Source organism: Heptranchias perlo, chromosome 9 (assembly GCF_035084215.1).
Source record: "Heptranchias perlo isolate sHepPer1 chromosome 9, sHepPer1.hap1, whole genome shotgun sequence".
Lineage (NCBI taxonomy): Eukaryota > Metazoa > Chordata > Chondrichthyes > Hexanchiformes > Hexanchidae > Heptranchias > Heptranchias perlo.
Genome location: NC_090333.1, coordinates 45,534,288 through 45,547,430, shown reverse-complemented (window position 1 = coordinate 45,547,430; position 13,143 = coordinate 45,534,288). Strand labels below are relative to the sequence as shown.

Sequence of the window (13,143 nt, the reverse complement as noted above, 5' to 3'; positions counted from 1 at the left end):
TCTGGAATTCCCTTCCTAAACCTCTCTGCCTCTCTACCTCTCTCCTCCTTTAAGACGCTCCTTGAAACCTACCTCTTTGACCAAGCCTTTCTGCCCTAACATCTCCTTATGTGGCTCAGTGTCAAATATTGTCTGATAATCGCTCCTGTGAAGTGCCTTAGGACGTTTCATTACGTTAAATGCGATATATAAATGCAAGTTGTTGTATAAATATCAATGTCCACATTTATAATGGAAAAAGTTGCTACCAAAGTCTGACAAAAATGGAAACCAAAAATATAATGAAGAGTAGTCAGCACGGATGTCAAAAGGGAAAGTCATGCTTGACCAACCTTATTGAATTCTTTGAAGAAGCAACAGAAAGGGTAGACGAGGGTAATGCAGTAGATATATGTTTGGATTTTAATCAGGCCTGCGATAAAGTACCGCATAGAAGACACATGACTAAGGTCAGAGCATGTGGAGTCAAGGAACAAGTAGCAGAATGGATAGCAAGCTGGCTACAAAACAGAAAAGAGAGAGTAGGGGTTAAAGGTAGTTACTCAAACTGGCGAAAGATGGGAAGTGGTGTTCCACAAGGATCAGTGCTGGGACCACTGTTGTTCACTATTTACATAAACGTTTTGGACTCAGGAATCAGAAGTACAATTTTAAAATTTGCGAATGACACCAAATTGGGGTTTTAGGAGGACTGCAACAAAATATAGGAAGACATTAATAAACTTGCAGGATGGGCATGTAATTGGCAAATGAATTTCAATATAGGTAAGTGTGAGGTATTTCATTTTGGTAGGAAGAATAAGAGGGCCACATTCTGCTTGAATAGTAAGAGTCTAAATTGGATAGAGGAGCAGAGGGATCTGGGGGTACAAATACACAAATCACTAAAAGTAGTGACGCAGGTTAATAAGGCCATTTAAAAAAGCAAACCAAGCACTGGGGTTCATTTCTAAAGAGATAGAATTGAAAAGCAGAGAAGTTATTTAAAACTTGCATAGAACTTTGGATAGACCCACATTTGGAGTACTGTGAACAGTTCTGGTCTCCAGAAGGCACTGGAGAAGGTGCAAAAAAGATTTACTAGGATGATATCAGAACTGAGAGGTTATATCTATCAGGAAAGATTGAGCAGGCTGGGGCACTTTTCTCTAGAAAAGAGAAGACTGACAGGTGACCTGATAGAGGTCTTTAAGATTATAAAAGGGTTTGATAAAGTAGACTTAGAGAAAATGTTTCCACTTCCGAGGGAGACCAGAAACAGAGGCCATAAATACAAGATAGTCACTAATAAATCCAATAGGGAATTCAGGAGAAACTTCTTTACCCAGAAAATAGTTAGAATATGGAATTCGCTACCACTTGGAATAGTTGAGGCGATTAGCATAGATGCATTTAAGAAGAAGCTGGATAAACATATGAGGGAGAAAGGAATAGAAGGATATGCTGATTGGGTCAGATGAATTAGGGAAGGAGGAGGCTCGTGTGGAGCATAAACACCAGCATGGATCTGTTGGTCCGAATGGCCTGTTTCTGTTCTGTACATTCGATGTAATCACACTGTAATTATATCTTTTAGCAGCTTCTCAGCCTGGACTGCAAATAAACTTCTATGCACCACCCAACACTATTTGTCTGTTTCCCAAATTGCCATTACGTTTTGCTATTTAACTACAAGTGGTAATATAAAATATTACAAGATATATAAAAATAAGGACAAAATGTATGACATTAAACTGAGGACTAAAGTAATCTGTGTGCTCTGGTCCAATTATCCTGAAGACTGCATTTGGTTTTCACTCCCGATGTGCAGTTTGACTAGTATCATGGTATCATAGTAGGTACAGCACAGGAGGAGGCCATTTGGTCCATCATGCCTATGCTGGCTCTTTGAAAGAGATATCCATTTAGTCCAATTCCCCCTGTTCTTTCCCCATAGCCCTGTAATTTTTTTCCCTTCAAGTATTTATCCAATTCCCTTTGGAAAGTTTCTATTGAATCTGCTTCCATCACCCTTTCAGACAGTGCTTTCCAGACCATTACAACTCGCTGCGTAAAAAAATGTTTCCTCATGTCGCCTCTGTCTCTTTTGCCGATCACCTTAAATTTGTATCCTCTGGTTACCGACCCTTCTGTCACTGGAAAAGGTTCTCCTTATTTACACTGTCAAAACCGTTCATGATTTTCAACACCTCTATCAAATCTCCTCTTAACCTTCTCTGTCCGAAGAAGAACAACCCCAGCTTCTCCAGACTCTCCACATAACTGGAGTCCCTCATGCCTGACACCCTCTGCACCCTCTCTAAGGCCTTGACATCTTTCCTAAAATGTGGTGCCCAAAATTGAACACAATACTCCAGTTGAGGCCTAACCACTGTTTTATAAAGGTTTAGCATAACTTCCTTGCTTTTGTACTCTATGCGTCTATTAATAAAGCCCAGGATCCCATATGCTTTTTCAACATGAGCCTTCTCAACTTGTCCTGCCACCTTCAGAAATTTGTGTATGTGCACCTCCAGGTCTCTCTATTCCTGCACTCCCATTAAAATTCTACCATTTAGTTTATATTGCCTCTCCTCATTCTTCCTACCAAAATGCATCACTTCACACTTATCTGCGTTAAATTTCATGTGCCACGTGTCTGCCCATTTCATCAGTCTGTCTATGTCCTCCTGAAGTCTGTTACTACCCTTAACTTTGTTTTCTATATTTCCAAGTTTCGTGTCATCTGCAAACTTTGTAATTATACCCTGTATACCCAAGTCCAGGTCATTAATGTATATCAAGAAGAGCAGTGGTCCGAGTACTGACCCCTGGGGAACACCACTGTATACTTCCCTCCAGTCTGAAAAACAACCATTCACCATTACTCTCTGCTTTCTGTCCCCTAGCCAATTTTGTATCCACACTGCCACTGTCCCTTTAATCCCATGGGCTTTAATTTTGCTAACAAGTCTATTATGTGATACTTTATCAAATGCCTTTTGAAAGTTCATATAACATCAACCACACTACCCTCATCAACCCTCTTCATTACTTCATCAAAGAACTCAATCAAGTTAATCAAACACGATTTTCCTTTAATAAATCTGTGCTGACTTCCATTTATTAGCCCATACTTTTTCAAGTGCCAATTTATTTTGGCCCGAATTATTGTCTCTAAAAGTTTCCTCACCACCAATGTTAGGCTGACTAGCCTGTAATTGCTGGGTTTATCCCTCTCCCCTGTTTTGAACAGGGGTGTAACATTTACAATCCTCCAGTCCCAGGGCACCATCCTCATATCTAAGGAGGACTGAAAGATTGTGGCCAGAGCCTCCGCAATTTCCACCCTTACTTCCCTCAGTATCCTACGATGCATACCATCTGGACCAAGTGACTTGTCTACTTTGAGTTCTGCCCATCATTTAAATACCTCTTTATCTATTTTTATCGTATCCAATATCACTACTACCTCCTCCTTTACTGCTACAATTGCAGCATCCTCTACTCCAGTGAAGACGGATGTGACGTATTCATTTAGTGCCTCAGCCATGCCTCCTGCCTCCGCAAGAAGATCTCCCTTTTTGTCCCTAATCAGTCCCACCCTTCCTTTGACTACCTATTACAATTTATATGTTTATAAAAGACTTTTGGATTCCCTTTTATGTTAGCTGCTAATCTATTCTCATACTCTCTCTTTGCCCCTATTATTCCCTTTTTTGGAGATCCTCTGTACTTTCTGTATTCAACCTGGTTCTCTACTTATTATGAACTTTACATTCATCAACCATTTTCAGCCAGAAGTGCCGAGTGGATGATCCATCTCTGCCTCCTCCCGATATCCCCACCATCACAGAAGCTAGTCCTCAGCCAATTCAATTCACTCCACGTGATATCAAGAAACGGCTGAGTGCATTGGATACAGCAAAGGCTATGGGCCCCGACAACATCCCAGCTGTAATGCTGAAGACTTGTGCTCCAGAACTAGCCGTGCCTCTAGCCAAGCTGTTCCAGTACAGCTACAACACTGGCATCTACCCGACAATGTGGAAAATTACTCAGATATGTCCTGTCCACAAAAAGCAGGGCAAATCCAATCCGACCAATTACCACCCCATCAGTCTACTCTCAATCATCATCAAAGTGATGGAAGGTGTTGTCGACAGTGCTATCAAGTGGCATTTACTCACCATTAACCTGCTCACCAATGCTCAGCTTGGGTTCCGCCAGGACCACTCGGCTCCAGACCTCATTACAGCCTTGGTCCAAACATGGACAAAAGAGCTGAATTCCAGAGGTGAGACGAGAGTGACTGCCCTTGACATCAAGGCAGCATTTGATCGACAATGGCACCAAGGAGCCCTAGTAAATTTGAAGTCAATGGGAATCAGGAGGAAAACTCTCCAGTGGCTGGAATCATACCTAGCACAAAGGAATATGGTTGTGGTTGTTGGAGGCCAATCATCTCAGCCCCAGGACATTGCTGCAGGACTTCCTCAGGGCAGTGTCCTCGGCCCAACCATCTTCAGCTGCTTCATCAATGACCTTCTCTCCATCACAAGGTCAGAAATGGGGAAGTTTGCTGATGATTGCACAGTGTTCAGTTCCATTCTTAACCCCTCAAATAATGAAGCAGTCTGTGCCCGCACACAGCAAGACCTGGACAACATCCAGGATTGGGCTGATAAGTGGCAAGTAACATTCGCGCCAGACAAGTGCCAGGCAATGACCATCTCCAACAAGAGAAAGTCTAACCACTTCCCCTTGACATTCAACGGCATTACCATCGCCGAATTCCCCCACCATCAACATCCTGGGGGTCACCATTGACAGAAGCTTAACTGGACCAGCCACATAAATATTGTGGCTACAAGAGCAGGTCAGAGGCTGGGTATTCTGTGGTGAGTAACTCACCTCCTGACTCCCCAAAGCCTTTCCACCATCTACAAGGCACAAGTCAGGAGTGTGATCGAATACTCTCCATTTGCCTGGATGATTTCAGCTCCAACAACACTCAAGAAGCTCGACACCATCCAGGACAAAGCAGCCTGCTTGATTGGCACCCCATTCACCATCCTAAACATTCACTCCCTTCACCACCGGCACACCGTGGCTGCACCGCAGCAACTCGCCAAAGCTTCTTCGACAGCACCTCCCAAACCCGCGACCTCTACCACCTAGAAGGACAAGGGCAGCAGGTACATGGGAACAACACCACCTGCATGTTCCCCTCCTAGTCACATACCATCCCGACTTGGAAATATATCGCCGTTCCTTCGTCGTCGCTGGGTCAAAATCCTGGAACTCCCTACCCAACAGCACCGTGGGTCAAAATCCTGGAACTCCCTACCCAACAGCACCACACGGACTGCAGCGGTTCAAGAAGGCGGCATCATCACCACCTTCTCAAGGGCAATTAAGGATGGACAATAAATGCTGGCCTTGCCAGCGAAGCCCACATCCCATGAACGAATAAAAAAAAAGCCTCCTGTTTCTGTTTCATTTTAATCTCTAAATCTTTAGACATCCAGTAAGCTCTAGCTTTGGATGCCCTTCCTATCCCCCTCATTGGGATGTGTCTACTCTGTACCTGAACCAGTTCCTACTTGAAGGCCTCCCGTTGTTCAATTACTGTTTTGCCTTCCAACTTTTGACTCCAATTCACCTGGGCACGATTCCTTTTTTAACTCAGTGAAATTTTCCCTCCTCCAGTTAAGCATTTTCACATTTGATTATTCCTTGTCCTTTTCCATAACTATTCTAATCCTAATGATATTATGATCACTGTTCCCCAAATGCTCCCCCACAGAAACATGCTCCACCTGCCCCACTTCGTTCCCCAGAACTAGATCCAGCACTGTTTCCTTCCTGGTTGGGTTGGACACACACTGTTCCAGAAAGTTCTCTTGAACACATTTCAGGAATTTACACTTTACACTGTTACTGTCCCAGTCTATATTGGGAAATTGACATCCCCCATTATCACTACTCTATAGTACTTGCATCTTTCTGTAATTTGCCTGCACACATTCTCCTCTATCTTCTTCCTACTATTTGGTGGACTATAGTATACACCCAGTAGCGTAATAACTCCTCTATTGTTCCTTATTTCTAACCAAATAGATTCTGTCTTTGACCCCAAATGCTACCACCCCCCTCCTTTCTTTCCTTCTCCATCTTTCCTGAATACCTTGTAGTCAGGAATATTAAGCACCCAATACTCACTTTTTTTGAGCCAGATCTGTTATTGCCACTGTATCATAGTTCCATGTGGTGACTTAAGCCTGCAGGTCACCAACCTTATTTACCACGCTACGTGCATTTATTCCCATGCACTCCAATCTCACGTTAGATTGCCTCACATTTTCCCCCTGTCTGGTCCCTCCTATTTCTGAACTACTCTTTATTCTAATATGAACATAAGAACATAAGAAATAGGAGCAGGAGTAGGCCACATGGCCCCTCGAGCCTGCTCCGCCATTCAATCACATCATGGCTAATCATCAACCTCAACTCCACTTTCCTGCCTGATCCCCAAATCCCTTGATTCCCCTAGAGTCCAAAAATTTATATATCTCAGCCTTGTATATACTCAATGACTCAGCATCCACAGCCCTCTAGGAAGAGAATTCCAAAGATTCAGAACCCTCCGAGTGAAGAAATTCCTCTTCATCTCAATCTTAAATAGCTGACTCCTTATCCTGCGACTATGCCCCCTAGTTCTAGACTCTCCAACCAGGGGAAAAACCTCCCACCTCTACCCTGTCAAGCCCCCTCAGAATCATATATGTTTCAATGAGATCACCTCTCATTCTTCTAAACTCCAGAGAGAATAGGCCCATTCTACTCAACCTCTCCTCAAAGGACAACCCTCTCATCCCAGGAATCAATCTAGTGAACCTTCGTTACACCGCCTCTAAGGCAAGTATATCCTTCCTTAGATAAGGTGACCAAAACTGTATGCAGTACCCCAGGTGAGGTCTCACCAAAGCCCTATATAATTGGAGTAAGACTTCCTTACTCTTGTACTCCAACCCTCTTGCGTTGAAGGCTAAAATGCCATTTGCCTTCCTAATTGTTTGCTCTACCTGCATACTAACTTTTTGTGTTTCTTGTACCAGGGCACCCAAGTCTCTCTGGACACCAACATTTAATAGTTTCTCACCACTTAAAAAATATTTTTCTATTCTTCCTACCAAAGTGAATGACCTCACATTTCTTCACATTATATTCCAACTGCCACCTTCTTGCCCACTCACTTAACTCGTCTTTGCAGACTCTTTGTGTCCTCTCCACAGCTTACTTTACCACCTAGCTTTGTATCGTCAGTAAACCTGGATACACGCTCTGTCCCTTCATCCAAGTCATTAATGTAGATTGTAAATAGCTGAGGCCCAAGCACTGATCCCGGCAGCACCCCACTAGTTACAGCCTGCCAACCTGAAAATGACCCGTTTATCCCTACTCTCTGTTTTCTGTCCTTTAACCAATTCTCTATCCATGCAAATATATTACCCCCAACTTCATGAGCTCTTATCTAGCACAACAACCTTTTATGTGGCACTTTATTGAATGCCTTTTGAAAATCCAAATATACTACATCCACTGGTTCCCCTTTATCTACCTGCTAGTTACATCCTCAAAAAACTCTAATGAATTTGTCAAACACGATTTTCCTTTCATAAAACCATGTTGACTCTGCCTAATCATATTATGATGTTCTAAGTGTCCTGTTACCACTCCTTAATAATGGATTCCAGCATTTTCCTGACATCTGATGTCAGGCTAACTAGCCTGTAGTTCTCTGTTTTCTCTCTCCCTCCTTTTTTGAACAGCGGGGTTACATTTGCTACCTTCTAATCCGCAGGAACTGTTCTAGAATTTAGGGAATTTTGGAAGATCATAACCAATACGTCCACTATCTACTCCTACTTGTTCTTCCCTGTCCTCTGTGCGCCTTGTTTCTCCTCCCTGACGTTTCCTCCTGGTGCCCATCCCCCTGCCAAATTAGCTTAAACACTCCCCCACAGCACTGGTTAACCTCCTCGCGAGGACATTGGTCCCAGCTTTGTTGAGGTGCAAACTATCCATCTTGAACAGATCCGTCCTGCCCCAGAACTGGTCCCAATTCTCCAGGAATCTGAAGCCCTCCCTCCTGCACCATTGCTTCAGCCATGAATTAACCTGTCTTACCCTACAGTTCTTATACTCACTAGCGCGTGGCACTGCGAGTAATCCAGAGATTACCAGCTTTGAGGTCCTGCTTTTTAACTTCCTCCGTAGCTCCTGAAACTCTGACTGCGGGACCTCGACCCTTTTTCTTCTTATGTCATTGGTTCCCACGTGGACCACGACTTCTGGCTGTTCCCCTTCCCCCTCAAAATATTCTGCACCCTCTCAGTGATGTCCTTTAACCTGGCACCAGGGAGGCCACACACCATGTGGGACTCATGTCGGTGGTTGCAGAAACCCCTGACTGTCAAATCTCCTGTAACAACTGCATTTCTTTTGTAAGTGTTTTAAAAAATATTCAGTAACAAAACTCAGTGACACAAAAATGATAAGGAGGTGGCCAGTAAATGGTTGAGTTTCTGTTGGAAACTACGAGGAGGGAATCTAGCTTTAAGAGTTAGAGCACGTACAGTGGGGGTGTCAGATTTATTTCACGTTGAGGCGTGGCTGCAGACAAAGTCGAATGTAATGTCAAACCTGATAGTTGGGGCATTAGATCCGTTAGGCTCTTATCTTTTGTGTTCGACCTTATCCTCTGCCTCTACAGATGGCATTTGTTGAAGCGTTGAAGACGCTGTGGTTTCCCGTCGATCTCTGTCGGCTGTTTCACTTGATCGCTGTTTTTTGTTTAGTGTCCTTTCTGTTCAAAGCGGTGAAGCTCGTCCGTAGAAGATGGGAGATGATAGAAGCGTTGCAACTTTTCCCCGGACCCCCAGCGCACTGGTTATTTGGACACGTACGGGAGGTCGGTATTGATCACCATCCTAGATTTTTGAGTCTTCCCTTTTGTGGCAGAATAGGACAGGATAAATAATGACAATTGTATTCTTTAAAAAAACACAAATTGGCTGTGTATCCGGTGTGTGTTGGGTCGTTTCCTAGTATTACCAGCAATATACTGACTGCAGTTAAGGGCTTGAACAGTAAATCATTGACTCAATCCAAAGGATTGCGAGAGTGTATTTTTAAAGCAGAAACACCAGATTGAGTGCATTTTGGCATTACTCAGAGAACAATGGGCAACAGTCTTACTGGGGGTATGAAGAAAGTCCTCCCTTTCCTGCTTTATAAACATGAAACGCTGGTGTAACCTGAGTTCACTCCCACGTTTTCAGTTGTTCTTTTAAGCGTCAGCACAGCGCTATATGACTTCCTGGATAGCTATAAGAGCAATTCAGTACTGGAGGACGGTCTGCAAGTGATGACAAGTTAGTTTAAGAACATAGGTTGCTGGTTGGTTTCCTTGTAACAGAAGTCATAATGAACAATTTTTCCTCTCTTCCCATGAGGGAGGTGACTCTTGCTGGGATAGGGTTCCACTAATCCTTTGGTATCTCAGCTTAGTGACTGTTCTTATGTGAGTTTAGGTGGCGAGTAGTGGCAGGAAATCTGATTACGTAGGATATCACAACCTTATCCGATCCTGCCCTCCTCATCCAAAGCATGAATCTATATTCAGGGGTAGCTGGATAGGAATCAGAAGTGGGACACTGGCTGATTGTTTTTCCTTCCCTTCCCTGATGCTAATTGTAGCACTGATCAGCCTAGTCTATATATTGAACCTAATTGATTCCTGGCACCCCATGGCTCAGTCTGTCAGAGTAGCATTCTAGGAGTAGCCTTTTACTTCCTCCTCACCCCAATTTTCACTTCTCCACTCCTGAAGACAGTGGCTGATTCTGGGGTACAGTTCCACTGGTTCCAGCCATCCTCCAATACATCATCCAAGTGGCCATTCTCAATGTGTGAGCCTGAACCTTAAGTATTGGTAGCATATTTAATCACCGGTAGCATCATAACCAGGTCCATTTATGTCTTTGCCTGTTGTCCGTGTGCACACTTTTCAGCATCGGTCACTGGCATGAAAATAGTGTTGAGTCATGATACATTTTTAATAATAATTCCAGTTATTTATATAACAAAGTAAACCAAAATTAATTTAACATAGTTTTATAATGCAAGCAAATCTTCAAAACACAAACCACCACATCGTTAACATTCACCAGCAATTTCAAAAAAGTTGCAAAACCATTCATTAAAAATAATTTTATTGTGAAGGATGGACTCCTACTTCAGCTCAGTGACATAATGTTTTCTAAATTAACTTCTTGTTTGTATTCTTTATGTAGTCATTGCAGAAGGACTTTGAGACTTCCTTGCCCTTTAAGTTAATTGCTTTAATTTACTTAACAGTGACAAGTAAATTAAGGCATTTACCTAAAATTTACATCTCAGGGTTTTGAAAGAGGTGGCTATAGAGATAATGGATGCATTGGTTTTCATCTTCCAAAAATTCTATAGATTCTGGAATGATTTCTACAGATTGGAGTGTGGCAAATGTAACCCCACTATTTAAGAAAGGAGGGAGAGAGAAAACAGAGAACTACAGACCTGTTAGCCTGACATCAGTTGTAGGGAAAATGCTAGAATCTATTATAAAGGATGTGATAAGAGGACACCTAGAAAATAATAATAGGATTTGGCAGAGTCAACATGGATTTCTGAAAGGGAAATCATGTTTGACAAACCTATTAGAGTTCTTTGAGGATGTAACAAGTAGAATAGATAAGGGGGAACCAGTGGGTGTGGTGTATTTGGATTTTCAGAAGGCTTTCGATAAGGTCCCACACAGGAGATGGTGAATAAAGCTAGAGCACATGGAATTGGGGGTAATATACTGGCATGGATTGAGAATTGGTTAACAGACAGAAAACAGAGAGTAGGAATAAACGGGTCTTATTCAGGTTGGCAGACTGTGGCTAGTGGGGTACCACAGGAATCGGTGCTTGGGCCCCAGCTATTCACAATCTATATCAATGATTTGGATGAGGGGACCAAATGTGAGACCGCACCTGGAGTATTATGTACAATTTTGGTCTCCTTACCTAAGAAAGGATATACTTGCCATAGAGGGAGTGCAACAAAGGTTCACCAGACTGATTCCTGGAATGGCGGGATTGTCGTAGGAGGAGAGATAGAGTAGACTAGACCTGTATTCTCTAGAGTTTAGAAGAATGAGAGGTGATCTCATTGAAACATACAAAATTCTTATAGGGCTTGACAGGGTAGATGCAGGGAGGATGTTTCCCCTGGCTGGGGAGTCTCGAACCAGGAGTCACAGTCTCAGAATAAGGGGTAGGCCATTTAGGACTGAGATGAGGAGAAATTTCTTCACTCGGAGGGTGGTGAATCTTTGGAATTCTCTACCCCAGAGGGCTGTGGAGGCTCAGTCATTGAGTACATTCAAAGCAGAGATCGATAGATTTCTAGATATTAAAGGCATCAAGGGATATGAGGATAGTGCAAGAAAATGGCAATGAGGTAGAAGATCAGCCATGATCTTGTTGAATGGTGGAGCAGGCTTGAGGGGCTGGATGGCCTATTCCTGCTCCTATTTCTTATGTTCTTAAATTTCTGAATCAGAAAACAGACATAGAATCATAGAATCATAGAAGTTACAACATGGAAACAGGCCCTTCGGCCCAACGTGTCCATGTCGCCCAGTTTATACCACTAAGCTAGTCCCAATTTCCTGCACTTGGCCCATATCCCTCTATACCCATCTTACCCATGTAACTGTCCAAATGCTTTTTAAAAGACAAAATTGTACCCGCCTCTACTACTGCCTCTGGCAGCTCGTTCCAGACACTCACCACCCTTTGAGTGAATAAATTGCCCCTCTGGACCCTTTTGTATCTCTCCCCTCTCACCTTAAATCTATGCCCCCTCGTTATAGACCCCCCTACCTTTGGGAAAAGATTTTGACTATCTACCTTATCTATGCCCCTCATAGGGGTGATCTTATAGACTTCTATAAGATCACCCCTTAACCTCTTACTCTCCAGGGAAAAAAGTCCCAGTCTGTCTAACCTCTCCCTATAAGTCAAACCATCAAGTCCCGGTAGCATCCTAGTAAATCTTTTCTGCACTCTTTCTAGTTTAATAATATCCTTTCTATAATAGGGTGACCAGAACTGTACACAGTACTCCAAGTGTGGCCTCACCAATGCCCTGTATAGAAATATTGTTCGAATATTTTCTTTATTTAAATATCAAATATAATTGATGCTCCAATTATTACTCTCCTTCTGGAGATCTCTCAACCTATCTCTTAACTGTTCAGTCTTATTTTTTGAGGTTTGCATTGTCCTCGTTCATTACAAAGTTAACGGTCCGGATATTTATGGGGAGGGTGTGGGAAGCTGGAAACGGCCGAAGAACTGGCAAGGCCAGGGACGCGGAAGCCTGCCAAATTTATGATTCTATTACAATTTTATCTTTTAAAAAGCATTTGGACAGTTACATGAGTAAGATGGGTATAGAGGGATATGAGCCAAGTGCAGGCAATTGGGACTAGCTTAGTGGTATAAACTGGGCGACATGGACATGTTGGGCCGAAGGGCCTATTTCCATGTTGTAAACTTCTATGATTCTATGATTCTAGGACCTCATTGTCATTATTTTCCCATCTGACAGCCAACCAAATTTACAGCCTGGCCAGCTGCTGGGCGGAAAAACTAGCAGCAGGAGCCTGGGAAAACTTGTGCAGCAGCTATAAGATTTAAATCGGCTCCCAATTGCACTGTGGGAGCCTGATTTAAATATATTAATGAAGTGTCTCACTTCTCCACGATGGGACACTCGCACGCCACAAATCCCGCCACTGTGAAAATGGCAACGGATGCAAACACAAATGGAAACAAAGCTTCACATTAAAGTATTGTGCACAGCTCTGATCTCCATATTATAAAAAGGATATAGTGGCATTGGAGAAGGTGCAAAGAAGATTCATAAGGATGAAACCAGAACTGAGAGGGTATACTTATCAGAAAGGCTGAACAAGCTGGGGCTCTTTTTTCTATAAAAGAGAAGGCTGAGGAGTGACCTGATGGAGATCTTTAAGATAATAAAAGGATTTGATAGGGCAGACAT

General features: G+C 43.0%; 1 protein-coding gene across 1 annotated transcript in view; it reads left to right on the top strand.

Annotated features, from left to right (window-relative positions):
- The first annotated feature begins 8,648 nt into the window (after positions 1 to 8,648).
- Positions 8,649 to 13,143, top strand: part of cyp4t8 (cytochrome P450, family 4, subfamily T, polypeptide 8) — a 70,757-nt gene continuing 66,262 nt past the window's right edge. The window contains exon 1 of the mRNA XM_067990323.1: positions 8,649 to 8,956. Within this exon, the coding sequence (XP_067846424.1) occupies positions 8,759 to 8,956 (198 nt within the window). The 5' untranslated portion in view covers positions 8,649 to 8,758. The remainder of the gene's footprint in view (positions 8,957 to 13,143) is intronic.